At 43.2% G+C, this 23,257-nt stretch overlaps 3 protein-coding genes across 5 annotated transcripts in view; 2 read left to right on the top strand and 1 right to left on the bottom strand.

The window, feature by feature from the left end:
* rusc2 (RUN and SH3 domain containing 2) overlaps positions 1–12,289 on the bottom strand; it is a 28,916-nt gene extending 16,627 nt beyond the window's left edge. For both annotated transcript variants that reach the window (XM_026321577.1, XM_026321578.1), the window contains exon 1: positions 12,135–12,289. The gene's annotated coding sequence lies outside the window, so the exon portion shown is untranslated. The remainder of the gene's footprint in view (positions 1–12,134) is intronic.
* Positions 12,290–15,783: 3,494 nt separating this feature from the next.
* LOC113138591 (adhesive plaque matrix protein-like) lies at positions 15,784–18,126 on the top strand. The gene has a single exon (XM_033325361.1). It carries the CDS (start codon positions 15,784–15,786, stop codon positions 18,124–18,126), a length of 2,343 nt encoding a protein of 780 aa, XP_033181252.1.
* Positions 18,127–19,945: 1,819 nt separating this feature from the next.
* unc13ba (unc-13 homolog Ba (C. elegans)) overlaps positions 19,946–23,257 on the top strand; it is a 126,543-nt gene continuing 123,231 nt past the window's right edge. For both annotated transcript variants that reach the window (XM_026322432.1, XM_026322431.1), the window contains exon 1: positions 19,946–20,159. In XM_026322432.1, coding sequence (XP_026178217.1) covers positions 20,138–20,159 — 22 coding nt within the window. In that variant the 5' untranslated portion in view covers positions 19,946–20,137. The remainder of the gene's footprint in view (positions 20,160–23,257) is intronic.

Genomic DNA, 23,257 nt, shown 5'->3' with positions numbered 1-23,257 from the left:
AAAATTATACCCGTGAAGTGTCGTCTGTACACTGAGCAGGGTGAGTCAGCACCATGTGAAGTAAAAGCAGTGAGATCCACACACACACACACACACACACACACACACACACACACACACACACACACACACACACACACACACACACACACACACACACACACACACACACACACACACACACACACACACACACACACACACACACACACACCAAGCAGCTGACTCTTAAAGAGCTATGATCTCATCCCCACTCACACATTACACCCTAAGTGACACACACATACCGACAAACACAGGATGAAGCACCCATTATTTCCCTCCCCATCGACAGTCGGTTGTACCTCAGACGACTCCAGTTCACATCTCGCCCCTTTATGATTCACTTCGATAAGCTACCAGACATTTAGCTGATCATCTGTTTGTTTTTAATAGCTGAACTTAAATAGGAAAACAGTTTTCACGCCCTGTGATCTGATTCATTTAACCGTACGCTTCAATACACAACAATATCTGCACTGACGAAACTTTACTCAGCAAAGATCAAGTGTTATGTTTCACGGCTTAGGATGCCAGTGTACACTATAACCCCCCACATCATGTGCAGTAATTCCAGTGAATAACTGAGACTTTGTGTTTGTTAGCGTTAACGCTATCTTCTATGAGGCTTTCTGCATCGTTGCAGGGTGTCATTTGTTCTGTCAAGGCTTCCTCCTGCACCAGGCTGAAGAAATATATTTCTCTCAGCCCTTCACTCACTCTCTCTTATCTAAACCTACACCTGACCCTGTAGCTTCGTTTTGCAGTAGACAATACTGGATGTGACAGACACTTTTAGGTGCAGTTTAACATCTGGGAAACTAACAACCTTTATTGTCGGTTTATGGTGATTATCTCAAATGAATGTGGGAATCCAAATGCTGTGATATCTGTTGTCATTACATGGTGATATATTGATTTGGCCAAGGTTAAGCTGAGCAGCATCGCTGTCTATTGGCCACAAGACACGGGTTAATCACATTTGGCATATGTGTCAATTCATCCTTTGTAATATATTTAATTTTCTCTAGTAGAGTCAGATAGACTTTAAAGGGGATTAGGACTGACAATCAGCTTTAAGTTGATCCGCTCACCAGCTCGTGACCTGTACTGGTTGTGTGCTAACTAAGACCCCCTGTTATACCTACTTGGTTAAACATAATCCCTGGTAGAGGAGGCCAATTAAAAGGAAATTTGAAACTGAATTTTAAGCCTTAAATCTGTCTGGATGTCAGACAAATGTGGTTCTAAGCAGAAAGAAAGAAAATTTACAAAAAGATGTAGAAGAAAAAAAGTTTAAAGCTGTAGGTACGAGCAGGCCATAAATAACATTACAGTATTACAGTACATTATAGAAATGCAGATTCTCATGGTGGCAGATATGCAGAAAGTGATGAGATCTTCATGAGCACAGTTACAAGCAGGTGCACAGTGAGCACTTCATCATTTTGATTACTAAACAGAGGGGAGAGAAAGGTCGTCCGAGGCTGCAGACTGCGGCTCTAAAGCTAAATGTTAGCACGGTGAGACAGGTTTGCACAGCGGCAGGGTAATAACTGAGACGCCACTCTTCACAAATGACCTTTTTACACTGAGGACTGGGATGGTATTTGCTGTCAGGGAGGCTTCGGCTTCACCCATGGCAAAGTGGAGCTGAATCTCTTTATCTCATAGCTGCAAACAACAAAGTGATGGCTACCCACAATGCCCTGCTGAAGGCACACAGGAAGATAATTAGCAAATCTGACAGTTACTGACATTTACATTTTGGTTTGACTCCATAAATTTTCAAGAGAAGCCTATCAATCTCTGAAATTATTATTTAAAGCACCTTGAAACTTTGTTTTGAAAGATGCTGAGTGTAGATAAGATTATTCTGTACGGATTAAAAGGTGATATCCTACTTTAACAACCTGATGTCATGGAGGACATCTTGTTACATAACACATAAGGAAGACAACTGCAATTGGTAATATTTGAATGTGTGTGTATGTGTTTTAAATGTGTACCGTTGTGTAATGTGTAAATGTGTAATGTATAATAAACAACCATTTTAAGGACAAATACCATTGAATAAAAAGAAGTCACACAACTGAGATCTCACACAGGCTGTATTTTGCAAATGGCTGCAACAGGTTTGCTCATTTCTTATTAAAGGCAGAATTTAAAACTGAGCAATAATATAAATACTCAGTATAAAATATTCCCACCAAGAAAACTAAGTGCTTCTTAGGCCTGATGCTTCCTGTCCGTGGAAAGTGATGTTAATGAGATTAGCTTAGTGGTTGCAATGAAGGGTGCAGGCAACGTTAATGCCACACAGGGGAAACTGAAATGGGTTTAAGAGATTAGCTGCAGGGTCAGCCAGGCTCGATTGTGTAATGTGTGTTCAGACAAGACAGCTGGTGTTAAGCAGACGTTAACACAGAACTTTCCTTTGTCTTCATGACTATTTCATGTTCCTGTGGGTATTCTTGACACACCTATGTGGACAAAAGCAAAGGTCACAGCAACTATTACTTTTAATTGCACTGATTTTTAGGTTGTTGTAAGTATTTTCTGATACAGAGCTTTGTAAGCACGACTGCTTTGGACCAAACACTTCAGCTGTGAGGGGTCAGAGCACACACGCACACACAAAGACACACACACTTTGAAGGATGCTGCTGACCCTCCAAAGACGTTCTGGGTCAGCAGTATCCATCCACCTGTGCATCCTCAAAATTTCGTCATCATTTTCAGCTTCCACTGTAGTTACTGCCTCTATTATCCTCTATATTTGTATCTAATATACAAACCAAGTTGGTTATGTACCTAAAAGGAAGGATTATTATGGAGAAGAAACAAATGAGTTCTGTTTGGTGGCTCTACATTGTACTGTAACTTCATTTTAAGAAAACCTCAGCAGAAAATGTCAATAAACAAAGGTCCAAATGTCTAAAAACTATAGCTGGTGCAAACCTAAAATGCTTTTGTTACTAATCAATTAGTCAACTGATAGAAAACTCTGATAATGAATCGGTTTCATCTTCTCAGTAGTAAAGGTTTTCTGTTCAATATCACAGAAGACTGAATATCTTGGCATCATAAACTGTTATTTGTGACAATGTTTTCAGGAAGTTAAGGCACAAATGACTTAATTAATTGAGTAATATTATTATCAATCATCCTGTTTATTTTACAAAATACAGCTGTGTGATATGTGGACCGCCCCCTACAGGATTAGTGCTTCAGGGGACAGATGGACTGTAAACAGCCTGTCAGAAGGATCAGGCATTCAATAACACACATAGAAACAGAAACAGAACCAGAGAAACCTGAGTAGAACCAATGAATGGACTCCGTCATTATGCTCCCTGCTTTGACAATAATAACCAGTTGATCCATCTTTTCACAGGACGCAGCTCAATAATGGAGCTTTTTTGAACAAAACGTGCACATCTGAAAATATGGTGTGCATCAGTCAATATATTTTTAAGTCCAGGTCCTCTGTAGCTTTGGCATACAGTGCCAGTCACCATCAGTGCAGGTCACTGGATGTCTTGATGAGAAAACACATCTACTAGTCACTGTAAACCAACAATAGCTCTGTGTTCTTACCAGATAACAGCAGATCAAATCAGATAAAGGTTCAACAAGAACAAAGAGGCTGAGTCTGGCCAATCAAATTTCATTTCCCACGCAACATCAAAAACCCTAGCTACAACACCAGCCAATCAGAAGGAGGCGTGTTGTGAGAGACATCCAGAGAAAACAACCACAGAAAGAATAGAGCGAGGAAAAACAAGAAATGTGTAAAAAAAACAATGTGAGGAAACCATGGCAACCAAAGGAAAGAAGACAAGTCTCTCACACACTCACACACACACACACACACACACACGCCTGCCGACTTTACAGGCTGAATCAGTCTGTGCCTTCCTCTGCTGTCACACAGCTTCTTGTTCTGCACCAGTTCTTCCTAAAATCTAGGAAGCATGAAAATGATGCACAGTAAAGATGAGCAGCTTCTCACATTCATTACTGGAAACACTGGAAATGTGTCATTCATGGGTTTTCCCTTTAGCTCTATTGGGATTTTTAGCACCTTTCAGCTCATTGTTTTGGTTAAAAGCTAAAGCTAAACTGCTCTCACTAAGCCTCTGATAAGATGCTGTGCATGACCTGGCAGACAGATAAAGTCAATAACACTGAGGAGCATTTAGAGGCTAAAGAGTGTGTGTGATATTTCTCTCAGGAGTTGATGGAGACCAAAACAGAGCTAAAAGGGGAATGAAAATTAGACTCAGCCACAGCCATGACTACAAATTGATGCTAACGCTGCTCTACAAGCAAGTGCTCAAGAAAAAACTGTTGCTGTTTCAATAACATCCCCAATATTTACGAGAAAAAATACATCGTACATCCTCAGCCTACTCCTCTCCATGGTCCTGGGTTTCAAACAAAGAAAAAAAAGAGGAAAAGAACCAAGATTTTCTATGTGTGTATCAAATAACTGGGGATTCATTAAGGGTTATGATCTTTTCCCACAAACACATCCTTAATGGGTTCTCTGGAAGACCTGCCCTACTGTACGGCATGGTTTTAGAAAGGAGGGTGGGGAATTGACCTATTTATGAAACACTCAGGAAAAGAAAAGCTGCTTTGTAACAAAGGATGTCCTCTCTCTTATATCACCAGGCCTGAACTTCCAGGAATAAATCAGAGCCTGGGAGGGAGCATCCGAGTCCAGGCGGAGATAGATGACACACCACAAGAGGTGATGGCAATTATGATGATGGATGAAGTCCATACTCACAGTGGGACTCATGTTTACTGAACGCAATCTTGTGGCTGCTTTCACAACACAACAAGGCAGAAGACAGGCTTTTGTGTAGGAGACAGGACAGCCTAGATATTCCCAAACAAAAAGGACAGTAAGTGAAGTTAATAGTGTCCCAGCAGAAAACAAATGATAATGTAATTGAGCGAGGATGAAAAATGTCTGTCCAGAAACAGACATTTCTACTAATCTAACAGTTAAATGCCTCCAACTTCAACTACAGTGCAGCTCAGACCCTCTCTGACAAAACTAACTTGAAAAACGGTGCAGGCACTCAATAAGCCCATGAGCATGTTTAAATAATGGGCAGGTCAAAGATGGGTCTTGACATTTAAAGTAAACGAGGCTGAAGCTCGACTGAAAAGTGGCTGCTTTAATGTGATCAATAATAAATGCTATAAAAGAATCTCATAAGTAATAAATTGTGAGGTAGTTTGACTAAAATATAGTCCGATCTAAAAAGTTTTAATTTATATGTCTAAATGTCTTTGAGCTGCAAAATAAAAAATTACATTTTGGGGATCTGGAGATTTTTGTGTAGTCCGTCTACTCTGTTTTCATAATCTGATGCTCCGAGCATTGTTTGGATTTATTAAGCCTATTTTCTTCTTAAAATATCCTACAGCACTACAGCACAATAGTCTAATCTGACTTGGTTAACCGGCTGAATGAAAAAACAAACAGTGCTGTCACTGCAAACTGAGTCTCACATGTGTCAGTGTCTCTCTCGCCACCGTCTGTAGCCGTCTGGCTGCTGAGTTACAGACTCTGGGCTCTGTGTGCGTTTGTGACGCTACCCGAATCAAAGAGCTTTTGTTTGTTGCACATATTCGCCATTTCACAGCAGGGTCGAATGAAGCCAGACAAAAAGAGTAGAGGAGCTACAAAGAAGGAATGTTAAAAAAAAAAAACAACTACACAGATAGGTAGGAAAGAAAAAGGAAATGACCCAGTGTCACAGGGTGGAAATTTCCCACCAACAGTAGCAAAGACACAGTGTAAGAGGATTGCTCTTGAATAAAACATGAAAATAGAAGTGGGTTTTCTGGAGCAGGAACATGCCCAGTTTGTCCATGTGGAACCAAATCAAACCAGTAAGGAAGTTCTAACATATACAGACAGGTTCATGGGTATATTCAGTCTTTCAATCTGGGTCCCTTCAAAGTTTCCACTTCCATGTCCTGTTTAAAAACCAGCACAGGTGGGTGTGAATCTGCTGGTGTGAACCGAACTGTCCACGTTCCTGCTGATACGGCGAAATGTGAGGCCTTATTGATCCTTGAAGGAAGATGCTCTCACTGCTTAACACAAGATCAGCCCTGAAGCTGGTGAGGATTTCACAGAATAAATGTTTGGTTAAATGTGCTGCATCAAGTCTTTTAAAATCAAAGCATCACCACAAAGATGTTGAGCTGATGTAGTGGATTTTCATCTTCACTTCACTGAAGCCAAAGTTGAATCCCAGAGAAAACATACACAAGTAAGACGTGTGACACATAGATCTAACAGATAAGTCTTCTCCACATGTAGATTTCACCTGAGTGAATGTAGAATCAGTATAAATTAGACACTTAGACACAAACAGCGAAAAGCCACAACCTTGAACGACCTGTGTCTTCTCAGGGACCTAAAGAGGAACACATGATCTTGATCCCTGTTTACGTTCAGGCTTAGTGAGTTTCCCTGCTCACCTGTTCCTCTGCCTGAACATGACGAGCTTACAGACGCTTACATAACGGGAGACCAGCGTGTTTCCACCGCCGACAGGTCTCAGCCCCGACGGCGACTGCGACTGCGATCGACACTATTCAGGCGCGATGGAGGAATGGGCAGGCTGGGGTCGAGTAATGACAGCGTTTCTATTCTGCAGCAACAAGAATCAGATCGCTGATAATTGTCTACTGGGTATAGATATGATTTCAGTGTGTTTTCTGTAAACCCTGCTGCAAAACCAAACAAAATTATAATTTTAAAGCATTACCAGGTTTAAATCACATTATTCTGTAAGAAAGCAATACTGTTGTGAGATTAATAAATGATAATCTGTGAGGGTTTTATGGCCTTACAGACTCAAATTTGCAGCAATGATATTTTTAGCTGACAAGATTTTCTTCCTAAGTCGTCAGTGTCTGATTTAAATGACAGCTTTTCTTACAGTCTCTGGCAGAAAATGACAAATTCTATTCATTCCTGAAACCAAAATGAAAGTTTTGTTGAAACTTGTTGGCAGAATGTGGTAAGAAATACTTTTGTAACTGATTTCACAGCAGACATTTTGATTTGACATAGGAGAAAGTGTACAGGGGTGTTTTTACTCTGTAGGGCAGTTATTAAATTTAGTCTGTGTAAACGATCAGATTCAAATGTAGTGGACAAGTTTCCCTTCCCCACATTTGCTTTAACGCCCATGCTACACTAACACACAAATACACAACACTGCCGTTCTCCATCACATCTCTCTGCTCCTTCATTCTGTGCTGCATCCAACTCCGTCTCATTTTATCTCTGGTTCATATCCAAACACTCCTCACTCTCTTTCCTGCCTTCTTTTGATCCATCACACTTTCTGCTCTCCCTGCCCTCATCCTCACTAAACCCCTGCTCTCCCTGCCTCTCCTCCATGCACTGCAGTGTAATACATCTTTGCTTTAACCACTTCTGCCTCTCTAATTACCATCTCTCCTCTCCTCCACCCCCCTCTCCTTCCATCTCTCTCCTCCCATGCTGATGCGCAAACACACAATATCCGACCGAGATGGACTGCAGATGGTTTCAAGCAGACTGCCTCACGATCACATGGTGCTTTTAGTGTAGGTGGTCACAGCAGAAAACCCGGTCAGTGTGTTTGTGAGAGGAATCACTATGACATTGACGGCAAATGTTTATCACTGTGACAGAAATCCCTGCGTAAGCACAAGAGCTGCTGGAGGAAGCTCAAGGGCAAATAAATAAATGTGTGTTAACCCAGCAACATGCTGGTCACAGGCCGGAATCCAAAACTCTTCCATTTGCAATGACTTGTAAAGCAGCAAATCACCAAAGAGAGAATATTTTGTTTGACCAATCACTTTCAGGACAATTAATCAATAAGATAAGCTAATCAATTAACCAACTCTGTGTCGAGTATTAATCAAGCTGAATGGATCTGGCAGTAACATTAGATCTGCAAAGGCAACAGAGAATCAGAGTCAATTAATCAGGAAGCCCAGATTTGTCTTTAGATGACACTCAGGAATAATCCAAGCATCTGAGCTTTAGTGCACTTGTTGTAGTTGTTCAAGTTTCCTCCCCGCCTTTCTACTCTGAATCAGCAGCTGAGGGACCAGTCATCCCATAATTACCAGACTGTTACTTGTTTCCACTCAACAGCACGTCTGCAGCACATCGACAGTGCCCCAGCAGCGCTCGGTGCTCTTTCACAGGCAGACGAAAGGAGCACAAAATACAGAGCAGGCCAGGCATCGTTCATTCTGCTTCAACAATACACACACACACACACACACACACACACAGCTCTCCCATACAGTCGCCTGGGTGCCTTTAAACCAGTGAAGCATTGAAGCATTGCACACTGAGAGGCATGAAAGAACTACCACAATGAGAACCAGGGTAAAAGCTATGTGTGTGTGTGTGTGTGTGAGACACTAAAAAGTCTAAAAAAGGGTTGTTGCACGTCCACTTGCTTTCCCTTCAGAAACGAATTATACCCAAGTCCATGCTCAGAATCACAGAGCCGGGTCATAAGTAAAGTTGAGTAAAATTACAAACAGCACAAAGTAGAATAGAGAATTTCATGTAGAGGCTGTGAATATAACATATTACTGCAGTAAAAATGTGTTAAACAGCTGAATGTATTGAAATATTAAAAACAGTAATGTTTTTATAAAGATGAAGTGAAAACGATGTCCCTCACATTGGTGGTGCAAGAGGTTTTATTTTAAATAAACAGAAGCAGCATCAGCAAAATGTAGTAGAAGTGCACAAAAGCTGCTTGAGTGGATTATTACTGATACAACGATAAGCAATATTTTAATGTAGCATGTAATGTAGTGCACTCTGAAAATGTTATATATTAATCATTTAGTGTATATAAAATCCTAATCTGTAAAGCCACTAGTGACCACAGCATTTAAATAAATGAATAAAAAACACATTTCTAGGCCTAAAGTCATTGAGCTACTTTGATAATCAATTGATGGTTTGAAGTAAAAATGCCAGACATTTAATATAATATAATATAAAAAGATGACATGTGAAGACTGTGCTCTGGGAACCTGTGACTAATAATATTTTTCATTATTTTTGGACATTTTGTAGAAGAAAGAACAAATTTATTACGTGAGAAATTAATCACCAGATTACTCAACAATGAAAATGATCATTAGGCACAGTCCTACATATTTCAACCCACAATTTAGTGAAGCAAAAGTACAATAAGAAAATGGAAACTGAACTAACTCAAATTTGACAGTACTTCACATTGCAATGCGGTTCATGTCACGACCAAACCCCCAAAGGGATGCAGGCGCTACCAAGGGCCCAGTCAGCTGTAAAGACACTGCTGTACGGCTGATTTCAATGGTTCCTTTGACTGGGTGAGTTCACATGAGGTTCAAGTGTTTTGAACACTGTGTAACTCACAGATATTGAAGTAATCCTTTTGACTGCTCTGTACTTTAAAACACAAAGCGCTGAGCTTTCTAACTAACTCTGAAACACTCCAGAGTGCAGGCAAACGACATGAGAGCAACTTATATTAGAAAATTATATCACAACAGGAAAAATAAACACTTTAATCTTCAAATGAATCGAATTTGGTAGACACCGTTTGGTAATGTGACGACTGTATATATTTATATGACTAATGGAATTGGTGGGAATAACATGGCCCAGTGACTGAGTTACAGCACATAAGCACAAACTGTGTGATGCGTTTGCTTTATTGAGTTTGAAATACTTCAATGCCAGAGAGTGAAAAGGCTTTGGGGAGGTTGGTATCCTTTAGAAAGGTCTCAAAATTATTATGTTGTTGAAAGTCTAATCCTTCAGCACTGGACAACCTTAACAACAAGCCACCACTGGGTGCAAACTGCAGATAACAGTGCCAAAACACCTTTCAGGAGAACCAGATAACACACAATAGGACCTGCATGGTGTGTGTAGACAGTGCTTTGCCACATCTAAGATAGTCCCACGATAGATAAAACCACAACTGGCACTGACACACACAACAAACACACACTGGGAAACTATGCGCATCCGGCCTCTGCAGGCCCTCGGTTATGTAACACAGACAGACACATTCCACAATCGGCTGAACACACAGGCAGCAGACACGTCGCCTGAAACACCGATTCTGTTGTGGGTTAGAAAAACTGTGACCAGTGTTGAGACATTAAACCTGATGGTTAGGTCAGTCATTCCAGGTCCGTTCTCACACTGGCTGCTGACACAGACAGACTCAGAATTTGAAAACATCCATCCATCTTCTATACCCACTTTTCCTGAATCAGGGTCCCGGGGATCAGCTGGAGCCTATCCCAGCTCTCTCTGGGTGAAAGGCAGGGGTCCACCCTGGACAGGTCACCAGTGAATGTGAAAACATGATATTTTGATTTCATAATATTTAATATTTTAGAGTGTGGCTCTAAACCTGCTGCAGAGCAGGAGGCTGGATCTGTGCACAGACAGTGGGATCCATTAAAACATTTCACGTCTCACATTTTTCTGTTTACCCTTTATTGTAACTGAACAACTCAGAGCTTATTTAAGCAGTATGTACACTTATTAAATAAAAAAAAAACAGTGCAGTCTATCACATCATAGGAAGAGCTAAAATACATGCCCTGTCTGCCTTCAGTGCCTCTCTGGAACATAGGAACCGGGTGGTAATTATACACCAGGGGTAAGTAGGGTGTGGGAGTGTTGAAAGGTTAATTCAGTCTTTAAACAAAACTGACTCAGGTTCTGGAGAACAGGCAGAAAACAACCGTTTATAGAACTCTTTCCTCTAGTTTCCTAGAAGGCTCTAGAAGAACACGAGGAATATCACAATTAGAATTCACACAAAGGATTTATCAATATTTGATATTGATTACTAACCTGGTGCTAACCTGCAGGTTAATGCAACAGATATGGCAAGACCTAATTATTATTGTTAAGGCCTTAACCACATTGCATAAAAAGCCCCTTAAGACACCAACCAGCATTAAATAGCCACTATACATACGCAAGTACATCCAGATAGCCTTAAAAGTAAAAGCATGGGAGTGTGCAATAGGAAAAATAGTTTCTAACATCAATCTCTTGAAAATCTTATTAAAATATATTATTGTATTCAACCTAGAAATACACAATTTTATCTGATTGTTGTTATTTTTCACAAGATGAATCAAACTAAATACAATATAATCATAAAACCTATTGATCTCAGTGGGAAAGCTACCGGGCAGTAATTTGTACTTCAAATTAAAAGTGTATAGGAGGTTAACATTCACCTTTAACAGCTGCAACATTAAAGTGAGGAACACAAAAACGCATCAATAATTAGAATCCAATAATATAAAAGCTAATGAAATGAAGGTGCTATTCTGCAGAATGACTACTTTTACTTTTTGTTTTGGTGCTGATACATTTGCACTTTTATTTAAATAAACTGCAGCACTTTTACTTGTAGCTGAGCAATTTCACACTGTGGTTTTTCTGCTTTTATGTTTCTAAAAACTGTAGTTACTTACAAAGTACAATTACATTTTAAGTATCTTCTTGCAGAGACAAATTGTGCTAAGAAATTCTCCAAGCTCTTATTTTGTAAATTGTCAGCGGAAGTTGCAGCTCCTCGTTATATCAGACAGCTTCCAATAATATGGGATCAATAATATGGTGATCGAACAGGGACACAGGCCGCTGTGGTTGGCCCTGATGATCCAGTTGTGTTTGTTTTGGTCTAATCGTGTATTTTAATCCAGAACCCGCCCGAACCGGGCCAGTTCCACACAGAAACACCGATGATGTGTCGACCCGTTACCCTGCGCGTCCCTGTCTTTGTGCCAGAAATACACAAAACGCCACCGTCAAATCAACAAACAGGAAAATAACCATCTGTTTCCAGACGACAACGCGGTTAAAAGCGGGACTTATGCCCTGAAAGCAGCGGTGACCCACCGAGGCATCATCTTTTCAGCCCCCGATGCAGCGCCACCGTCCTCCGGGTGCTTCCCCCACCTCCGGCCGCTAACATCCCCGACAAAAACCCGACCCTGAGCGCACTCACCTTGTCGCAGGTGGACGGCAGCAGGTCTGGTTTGGGTGAAAAGCATGCGTGGCTCTAGATAACCGAGCTGCTGGGCTGTATAGTCCTGGACGTGTGGAGACGTGGTTTTCTCAGGGAGAGACTGCGGAGCGGACAGCGGCGGCTGCATCGCAGGATCAGGATGGGCTGGGCCGGAGCGGCACGTCAGCCTGAGGTCACAGCTCGGTCCCAGACTGGATTATCTAACCCTGGGTGGGACGGATCAGCTTTTCCTTTAGGAAAAGTACCAGAACCACACTGTGAAAATAATCCACTGCACGAAACAGTCCTGCGTTTAAATCTGATAATTTGTGTTAAGTATTATCAGCAAGATTAAAGTAGTGTCAAAAAAATAGGTCCTGTCAGTGTTTTGCTGTTATAATATGATGTTTTTGAAGTAATGCATTAAACTCTCTCTCTCTCTCTCTCTCTCTCTCTCTCTATATATATATATATATATATTCATTGCATATATTTATAAGTAACCTTTTCTGCAGCAGAGCATCTTATTTTATTCAGATGTTTCAAGTTTCACTGGATGGGAAAGAAATGAAAAGACTCATTTTTAGAGTAACTCCAGCTGTCAGACAGATGTAGTGCAGGAAAAAGTACAATAATTGTATATAATGCAAATACTCAAGTAAGGTACCTCAAAATTGTAAAATACTACAGTAAATGTACTTCAGTTATGTTCCACCACTGCTGTGCATAGTCTGCGTATGTCTACAATAATGCCAGTAACAGCAACGATAATAATGACAATAACGATTAAAATAAATTTGAAGTAACACAAGTAAAACTTCATATGAATCTGAAAACTAACCAGTAATTTATGTTAATAATTTAATGCAGTGTAGTAAAAAGTACTTCCTGGCCAGTACTTCTGAAGTTCACTGAGGTTAAATTATGAAGTAGCAGAAAATGGAAATACTCAATAAAGTACAAATGCCAAAAATTGTACGTAAGTACAGTATTTGAGTAAATGTACTTTGTTATTTTCCACCTGTTTGCTGCAGGGACCAGGGTCTTAAAATAATTAAAATTTGCAGACTATACCTAACAGAGCTGTAAGACGTTTCTTGCTGTGGCTCATATTTGCTCCCGATATGACAAGTCAAGGAGACTTGGACTGGGTACCAGGGTGTTTACAACTGTGAAGTGATCCAACTGAGGAATCAGCTAATTAAAATGACAGAGAATGGAATAAATAAGAATTTGTTTATTTTATAAGCAAAAGAGCTTTACAGCTCCAACACAGGCCCCCAGGTACATGGTGAGCACCTTCAGCCACCACCTGCAGGCCACCAAGACACTCATCAATTAGGGTTTAGTTTGATTCAAAGTTCTGTTCTCATGCAGGCAAATCACTATGGGTTTGGAGGCTGAAGCTGCTATAAGCATACAGCGTACAAGCTCTTGCACCTTAACTCTTAAACCCTGGATTAAGAAACCAATGATAAGTTTGTGTGCAGATCTGAGGCCTGTGCTTGGGAAATGTATTTGCTTTGATCTGTAAAAACATAAATCCCTGTACATGCAACAGGCACGAGCTTCACAAACTACAAGCTCCTCTACACTGCACAGGAGTTTCTGTATTTCTGGTCAGACTGTATATACAGCTGACTTTGGTGCCAAATCATGTTTCAAATGGACTCAAAATCAACTCTAACCCAAACAGAAACAAGGTGCAGAATGACCAAACAGTATGTGTCTTGTCAAGAGTGAAGATGGTTCATTTCTCACAAAGATGATGTCTACAAGTAACGTCACAAGCCCTAATCAGGGCCCACATGTAATATTCAGTTCATCGCATTGTGATTTCAGTTTGACTCCATTAATCTCACACAACATCTAAGACAAAGCCCCAATCCAGCTCCCCCTCGGTCCTGCTGATAGTCAGCAGTCTGGCAGACACTGTCTCAGTTTATGAAGCCTTCATGCTCCCTGTGGGGGAAAAACCTGCATTATTGCTGCAGCAGTGAGGAGCAGAGCTAAGAGTATAATAGATTTTTAGAGACTGCTGAGCACTAGTGGTCACAAAAACAGTGCAGAGCCTAAAACCAACAAATAAACTGGGATATCAGAAATACAGCTTTTTTTGACCAGTACTTATTGGAAATACAGAAATGTGTCAGCTATGCTAATCATCTTCAGTCCAAATTAAGAAGAACTGTTTTCCTTCTACAATTATGTCAATACTCGAAATGTTAAAAAAATATGTAAAACAAAAACAAAAGTGCCAAGAAACCTGAGAGACAGGTCAAAATAAGGTTCTGTCCACATTTAAGTGGCTGAGGTTATATGAGGCTAAAGACCAGCAGGATCATTGTTGCTCCTTCAGATGTGTGCTAACAGAGCACCTTTGGATCAGGCTTCATTTGGAGGGTTTAGATGATGCTCATTTACTTACCAAGTGTAGACTGAGTGACATAAAGTCATGAGATAATACTGAATCTAGTAGTAGTGGTGACACCTGTGCTGGATCAGGGTCCAGGTAGTGCAGTTCATGGTTATAGCTTATGTCCTTCGTATGGCCTGAGCTCCATCTGCTGGTTTTCAAGTCTTGTTGCAGTTACCAAATAGCATACTTGGAACTTTTGATCCAGTCCAATGTTTCTGCTTCAAAGCACGCTGGATACACAACCCAGGCCTACATTTGCCACCAGCTGAAAATTACTTTGAGCTAAAAGGCTGCATTTCTTTTTTTAGAAAGCCATCAGTTGAGTTACTCTGACTGAACCACCTACTATGAACTAAAAGACAGGATGAATGTAAAGACACCAAACAAAGATAAATAGGGACAAAAAAGCTGAAGTGGTAGTTTTGGGTCCAAAGATGAAAGGGATAATGACAACATGCAAACCCAAACATATAGTGCAAAGTGGAGTAAAACCTTGGAGGGAAATCAGCCTTTGCTGAAACCCTGTGAACGATGAAGTCCACTTCATTGATTCCACCTGTTTCCAATCAGTCAGTTAGGAAGTGAGAACTGTGACTGGCTGTCAAACCAACAAATAAACTGCAGGAGAACGTTCCTGCCACTGAGCCACTGTGGAACGAGACCAGAGCTCTGGTTGTGGTGGGTGAGTTGAAGCCAGATCAAGCTGTTTCATCACATTTGGATGAGACCATGAGGCTTCTTTTATGGTACTTTCAGCTTTTACAATACTTTCAGCAGCTCCTTTCTGTCATTTGTTTCCTGAAGTTTAGTTTTTGTGAATTTGAAATGAGGTAAATACTTAAATAGACTTTTGTTTTTCTAGTGAGGTGCTGCTGTGGATGTTCTCTGTTGGAGGACTTCAAGCAAGTGTCAAATGTGAGATGATAATGAAGTGCTACTTGTTCAAACGTTAAATTTTTAAAGTGTGTCTGATATTTCTCAAAGGAAATGAAATTCTGAGGTTGTATAGTATCAGATTTTTAAGGCCTCTCCATTTACATAATATTGTATTCGTTTTCAGTTTCCTATGGTGGATTTGAAAATGCTGATGCCAGTGAACTTCAGCAGGTTTCAGGTGACCAGCCTGAGCCTCAGCCCCACCTTCAGATGCGCAGCTACCAGCCAAAGGCAGAGTTTCAGCTATGGTCTGAAGTCCTAAAGTACCAGTCAAATCCTAAACTGAATCCCCAGATGGCTTCCTTTCAGTCAATGACCCAGGCCCATTACCATAAGCCAAAGCATCCTGTGCCTCAAGACCAGCCTCTAGTGCCGACCTACCTGTACCAGCCTTTGCTGCCTGGCTACATGTATAAGTCTCAGATACCTGGCTTCCCACCTCTGGTGCCCACCTACTTACTCCAGCCCCAGATGCTGAGATATAAACCCAAGCTTCAGCCCCAGGTGCCCAGCTTTCCACCCAGGGCTCAGCCTCATCCTGAGTTGCCCAAGCCTCATGCCCGATTGCCCAGTTATCCTCCCCAAGGTCAGGTACAATCCCAAGTGCCAAGCTACCCACCTGAGGGTTGGCCTCAGCACCAGGTGCCTCGCTATCCACCCAAGGGTCAGACACAAGTGCCCAGCTACCCGCCCAAGGTTCAGCCTCGGCCCCAGGTGCCCAGCTACCCGCCCAAGGTTCAGCCTCAGCCCCAGGTGCCCAGCTACCCGCCCAAGCCTTGGCCTAGGCCCCAGGTGCCCAACTATCCACCTAAGGGTCAGACACAAGTGCTTAGCTACCCACCTAAAGGTCAGCCTCAACCCCAGGTGCCCAGCCACCCACTCAAGCCTTGGCCTCAGCCCCAGGTGCCCAGCTATCCACCCAAGGGTCAGACACAAGTGCCTAGCTACCCACCCAAAGGTCAGCCTCAGCCCCATGTGCCACATGAGGTTCCACCTCTGCCCCAGGTGCCCAGCTACCCACCTGAAGATCAGGCTCGGCCTCAGCCCCAGGTGCCCAGCTACCCACCCAAGCCTTGGCCTCATCCCCAGGTGCCCAGCTACCCACCTGAAGATCAGGCTCGGCCTCATCCCCAGGTGCCCAGCTACCCACCCAAGCCTTGGCCTCATCCCCAGGTGCCCAGCTACCCACCCAAGCCTTGGCCTCATCCCCAGGTGCCCAGCTATCCACCCAAGCCTTGGCCTCATCCCCAGGTGCCCAGCTATCCACCCAAGCCTTGGCCTCATCCCCAGGTGCCCAGCTATCCACCCAAGCCTTGGCCTCATCCCCAGGTGCCCAGCTATCCACCCAAGCCTTGGCCTCATCCCCAGGTGCCCAGCTATCCACCCAAGGTTCAGACACAAGTGCCTAGCTACCCCCCCAAAGGTCATCCTCAGCACCATGTGCCACATGAGGTTCCACCTCATCCCCAGGTGCCCAGCAACCCACCCAAGCCTTGGCCTCATCCCCAGGTGCCCAGCTATCCACCCAAGCCTTGGCCTCATCCCCAGGTGCCCAGCTATCCACCCAAGGGTCAGACACAAGTGCCTAGCTACCCCCCCAAAGGTCATCCTCAGCACCATGTGCCACATGAGGTTCCACCTCAGCCCCAGGTGCCCAGCAACCCACCCAAGCCTTGGCCTCATCCCCAGGTGCCCAGCTATCCACCCAAGGGTCAGACACAAGTGCCTAGCTACCCCCCCAAAGATCATCCTCAGCACCATGTGCCATATGAGGTTCCACCTCAGTCCCAGGTGCCCAGCAACCCGTCTCAGCCCCAGGTGCCCAGCTACCCACCCAAGGGTCAGACACAAGTGCCACGTTACCCACCCAAAGGTCAGCCTCAGCCCCAGGTACCACATGAGGTTCCACCACTGCCCCAGGTGCCCAGCTATCCACCCAAGAGTCAGACACAAGTGCCTAGCTACCCCCCCAAAGGTCAGCCTCAGCACCATGTGCCACATGAGGTTCCACCTCTGCCCCAGGTGCCCAGCTACCCACCCAAGGGTCATCCTCAACCCCAGGTACCACACGAGGTTCCACTTCTGCCCCAGGTGCCTAGCTACGCACCCAAAGATCAGCATCAGGTGCCCAGCTATCTGCTTAAGCCCTGGCCTCAGCCCCAGGTTCCCAGCTATCCACCTAAGGGTCAGACACAATCCCAAGTGCCAAGCTACCCATCTGAAGGTCAGCCTCAGCCCCATGTGCCACAAGACATTCAGCTTCAGCCCCAGATGCCCAGATCTCCATCCAAGACTCAGCCCCAGATGCCACATGAGGTTCAGGCTCTGCCCCAGGCACCTGGCTATTTACTTGAGGCTTGGTCTCAGCCCCAGGAGCCTAACTTGGCCAAGGGTCAGGCTCTCCCACAGGTGCCTAGGTACCCACCTGAGGATCTTCCTCTTCCCCAGGTACCCAGCTACCTGCTCAAGGTTCACCCTCAGTCCCAGGTGCTTGCCTTCACACCCAAGGATCAGACACAGCCCCAAGAGCCTAACTACCCACCCAAGGGTAAGCCTCATCAGTCCCAGATGCCAAGCTATGAGAGTCAGTCCAAGCTGCCCATCTCCCCCCCTGATCCTGGAACTGATCTTAATTAGGGTGCTAATGGAAATGGCTTTTAGCTACAGGCTAAGACATGGGGTGTTTGACAAGCTTAAGGTAAGAATGCTTGTGCCTAAATCTTATCCCTCACTATGTAACAACTATATTCTGAGTTTAGTTCATTCAACATGACTAATAATTTGTTTCAGACTGCAAGACCTCAGGAGCTGAATAACCTCAACTGACTTGACCTGTTGAATTGATTATTGAAAAAAATAAAGTACTTTGTTTACACAAGTTGACTGGTTTTTAAAATGTATTATAGATATTTAATTCATTCACATGCTATTGGAGCAGCAGTCGGTGTCATCCAGGCCAGTAAAGTCTCAAACATGTTTTTGGTCAAATAATTCAGGGGTCACCAATCCTGGTCCTCAAGGCCCACTGTCCTGCTGGTCTTCCAGCTATCTCTGCTCTTCCAGTTTCTGACTGGCTGAACACACTTGATCCAGGAAATCAGCAGTGTGTAGGGCAGGGATATCTGGAAAACAAGTAGGACAGTGGGCCTTGAGGACCAGGGTTGGTGACCCATTCACTGGATTGAGTCTGCAGTATTCACCTAGACCACATGATTTATGGACTAAAATGTTGAATTTCAGTGATGAGCAACACTTGTGCAGGGTAGAGGAGGGCATGACTATGAAACCTTAGCACTTTTGTTTTCTCAATGTGTTTTTGTTGGCTAACCGTGAGATAAGACATTTAACCTACACAAACCTAATGCAAAGGCAGTGTTTACAGATTTCTGTTCCATCAGCCTCTGGAAGAAGCTTCTTCACTCTGGAAAAAAATTCAGCACGAAACAAAAAATCTACTGGAGAAGGAACAAATCTTCCAAACCAAATCTCCTTTTTTCTGTGTTTTGATGTTTTTGCATTTGGTTTGTTTAGTTGTTTCTCAGCAGTTACTTTGTACTGCCACTAGATGGCAACACTTCACATGAAAATCTTCTTGGCAACGTGCAGGCAGTGAAGATAAAAAAACTATAATTACAGTTATTATAATAATGGTGTTTAATTCAAATGATCCAGAACATGTGTGAATAATATGAAGATATGTTTGCAGTGGAATTACTGTATGTGCAGACATGTGATGCTGAGCTGGGTCAAATATGGTTAGTTCTAAATAATGAATGTAATGTTTGTCAGGTCTTCTCCGAGTTAAACACTTACATCCACTGGTTTCAAGCGGTAGAAAATAGCTTTGGGTGCTGGCAGCATAAATTATACTCACATGTAATCCCTGCTCATCCCTTCTCACTTTGAGTTAATGAAAGCAAATAAATAATAAGCACAGCTGTCCAAGCAGGGCAGACTAACACGCCTATGACTAATCTGAAGAATACACAGTTAAAGGGTCCACTTTTGTGGTGTTTCATGCTTTTTGTAATGAGGCATATTTGCATTAATCACTGCAACAGTGGCATAAATAACAATAACACATTGTGCTGAGCTTCACTTTAACTGATGTAAAAAAAAAATCCAAATAAAGGCAGAGTCCGAATGAAACTACACACAAGTTTCACGGGGCTAAATCAGAATCTGATACCTGTTTGGGGCCTGGGCAGGAACCAGACCTGTTAGGTTAAAGTGAATTAGATGAATATTTTTTTCAGGAACTAATTGTTACCCTAACACATTAAAGGCACACACTGGGGATAGGTTCACCACAACAAATACAACAGAAAGTTTGTGGCCATGAACATTGTGCCTGACGGATCCAAATTACCACCTTCACCTCAGTCCGTGAATGCAGCACGAGCCTCCCTGCTCAACACCGGATTTCAGCCGGTAGTTTGTCCGTGTCTGCCAGCGACTCTTATCGCTTTAAACCCTCAGGACCCCTGGGCTGCCCACCTGGCTCACATCTGTGCATTTGTGATCGCACAGTGTGATGAGGAGGAATTTCGGGGTAGTCTGGATGAGCGCTGAGCAACAGGCACCTGGGCTGCAAACTCACTGAAGGCTCATCGGCTTTGGACGAACTGTTGCACAAAATCCTGCTGCGATGTCCCTGCTGTGTGTCAGAGGTAAGGTCTGCCTTCAAGCTGCACCTTTGTTTATTATTAATAATAATAATAACAACAATAATAAAGTATGAACTGATGTGCTGGAAGTTAGTCCTGAACAAGGTTTTACTGTAGTAACTCTGTGTTATTATCACTGCGATAAAAAATGTCAAGGTGAAAGTTGAAGCAGAGCAGACAGAAAATCTAAAGGAGAATATTGTGTGTTGGTTCTGTGAGCTAATGGAGTCGTATCTTACTTTATTTTCCTTGAACATGCCCGTGTAACATGTTGGACAGTGGAAACACTTAGATCAATTAAATGTTTTCTTTACATTAGTGTCATTAATTCTTTGAGAATTAACTTAAACTTAATTTTACCCAAATATGGGCACAAACGGGACTAAAACCAACCAGGAACTAGATCTACATCAACTAGATAAGTAACAAGAAGTTCTAGTGCAGAGAATGATTTACAGGTAGCAGGTAGCAGAAAGTACTTATGTTTTTAATACCCAAGTCAATGGGATCCATCTCAAAATGATGATTTTAAATTCATAAATATCAGCGATTCTGCAGGAAACACACCCACAGGCATTCTTCACACTCCGTTTGTTTTTATTCACTCTTTGTATTTTCATTCACATTATGAGTTATAGGGCTGATTGTCAAGCTGAGGCTCTTTAGGTGTATGGACCTGCAGTAGGAGACAGCTGGTACGTGAGCCCTTTATTCTTACAGCGCAGCAGAACTCAAAGGATAAGACAGAAGTTGTGTATTCAGACAGATAAAGTTGAGCTAATTAAAGGTAAAAACAGATGCATCCCACTCTGCCACCAGTTTATTGAACTCATTGGCTCCTCTCCAGATTACAAATTGCTCTTCTTCCACAGACATGCCGATTGATTTTCACACCATCAGACCCTTGTCTGTCTATCTCTAACTCTCAGCCCCCGGCATATTGTTTTTCACTGATCGTTTCTGACCATTTCTCATCTCGGGTGCGAGGGCTGCCTGAGGCTGGGAGGCCACCACCACCACCCCAGTCCTCTATTACTGGATGATGAGATGGGGGTCAGGTTGCAGGGAAGGAGGGATTGAAGCACAGCTGGGTTGCAATGGGCTCAGCCAAGTGGAATTCTAAAGAGACTGCGATTGTGTTTTTTAGTTTGATGGAGAGTGTGGCTGGTGTTCACCTGTATCTGTGGATCTTCTCCACATACCTGAGGGTTTCACTCTCAGACCTAAAGCCTGATCTGAACGATGTGACCCAATGTCTATACCCAGGCATTATGTCCCATTTACTGTATGTAGGTTCTAGTTTAGGGTTGCTCTTAAAAGATATTTTACACAAAGACACAGTTTTCCAGATGTTTCTCCAGGTGTTTCCTCCCACAGTCCAAACACATGCAGGTCAGGTTGGCTGGTGACTCTAAATTGCCAATAGGTGTGAACGTGAGTGAGTGACCGTCCCTGTGTGTCAGTCATGTGATAGGCTGCTGATCTGTCCAGGGTGGACCCCACCTCTCACCCACTGCATGCTGGGATTGGCCCCAGCCCCCAGTGACCCTCTACAGGACAGTCGCTACAGATAATGTTTGGCTGGATAAAATTACAGGAACACTGTGACTTGGTATGATGACCCACAGAGAATTGCAGCTCCCCTCTGCCTTAAAAAAGCTTCAAAGTGAGTTTGGGCCTGTTGTTTAATGCTCCTTACTGTTTTGGTTTACTCTTATTTCTCTCATTGGCGTCTGTTTTCAGCAAAAACGCTCTAAACCCACTAAACAGCGGGCAGACAGCAGTTGGAGAGTGTCCGGTGAACACAGTGGAGCATTTAGCAGTTGGAGAATCAAACGCAGCTAAAACACAGTGAATATGAGTTTTGCATTTGCAACGTGTCCTTGTGTGGCTGTCTTCACTTTATAACCTGACCCGACTTCCTTCTTTACTCCTGATTAACCTGATTAACAGGTTTTTTGAAATGCTAGACATATAATTCTGCATCTCCTCATCCCCCTGACCAAGAACAGGCATAACTGACCAAAGAAAGCTCTTCATTCTTCTTCAGTTCTCCCTGTGTAATGAGACTGGGAACCCAGACGAATGATGTTTTTGAGGGAACTGCAGATGAACCAGTCATTTTTTGTTTCTTGAGAGCCAGGGTTCTTTTCAGAGGCCATTTTCCTCCTTCCCTGTTCCTTGTTGTGCGGTGGGCCCATAAAGCCTGCATGGTGGCTGGCAGTCCTCGGCACAGAGTGAGTGGCTGCAGAATGAAAAGCTAAGAATGGGAGGACACAGTCTGACAGCTCCATCAGTACCCACACTCTGCTATTTCTGGATGGCAATTAGCAATGAAATAAATGCATACAGTAATGTTATTGCACCATTTGCCAAGCGTTGAGTCAGACTACTGTGAGGAACTTTGGATTGTAAGAAATTATACTGCGATAATGAGAGATAAATACAGGCAGGTGGGCCGGCGGTCGTGTCCAGATGACAGCGAGGGATTCGGTCTCTTCATTTGTGGAGGTCAGCTCAAAAACCGGAGGCTGTGATTTTTATTTTGCGGTGCAAGATAAAGGGGCTGCTTTGGATTAAAAAAAGGTAATAGCTGAAAGCACTCTGTAGGCCACCGGATGCCACACAGGTAGGACAGTAGGAGGACGGGCCAGGTCAGCAAACGCACCGGCACACGGCGCTGGAATGACAGGAACACGAGTAAAGCTTCAGCGGCCTGTCTGGGCAGAGGGGGGTGGGGATGGAGGGGGAGTAATCCTCTGGCCATCTGCTGCTTTTGCTGTCCTGTGTGTGTGTTTCTGCCTGTGTTTGTGAGGCTGTGAGTCACATCATGTGACAGACGTCACCTACTTCTTGCGGTCTTCATGCTACTACCTGGTTTCAGCCTCTCCTTACACTTAATCTTTGCTGCTGGCCCCTCGTCTCAGCTCACTACTCTGTCGTAGTGCTCAAAGGAATCTTTTCAGGGGGCAATGTTGATGTGATGCTAAATAAAGAGAATTTAACAGATTAATACAGACGTCTGATACAAGTTTTCTGTTTTTTAGCCCTGTTGGTGGCACGGATCGTGGTCGGTCACTCTGTGTTTGTTTCTGTGCAGG

The sequence above is a fragment of the Mastacembelus armatus genome, chromosome 9, assembly GCF_900324485.2.
Source record: "Mastacembelus armatus chromosome 9, fMasArm1.2, whole genome shotgun sequence".
Taxonomy (NCBI): Eukaryota; Metazoa; Chordata; class Actinopteri; order Synbranchiformes; family Mastacembelidae; genus Mastacembelus; species Mastacembelus armatus.
This window is presented reverse-complemented; position numbering and strand designations above follow the sequence as displayed.

Coding starts and splice junctions, on each gene's coding strand:
- LOC113138591 (XM_033325361.1), top strand. CDS start 15,784: ATGGCTTCCTTTCAGTCAATGACCCAGGCCCATTACCATAAGCCAAAG.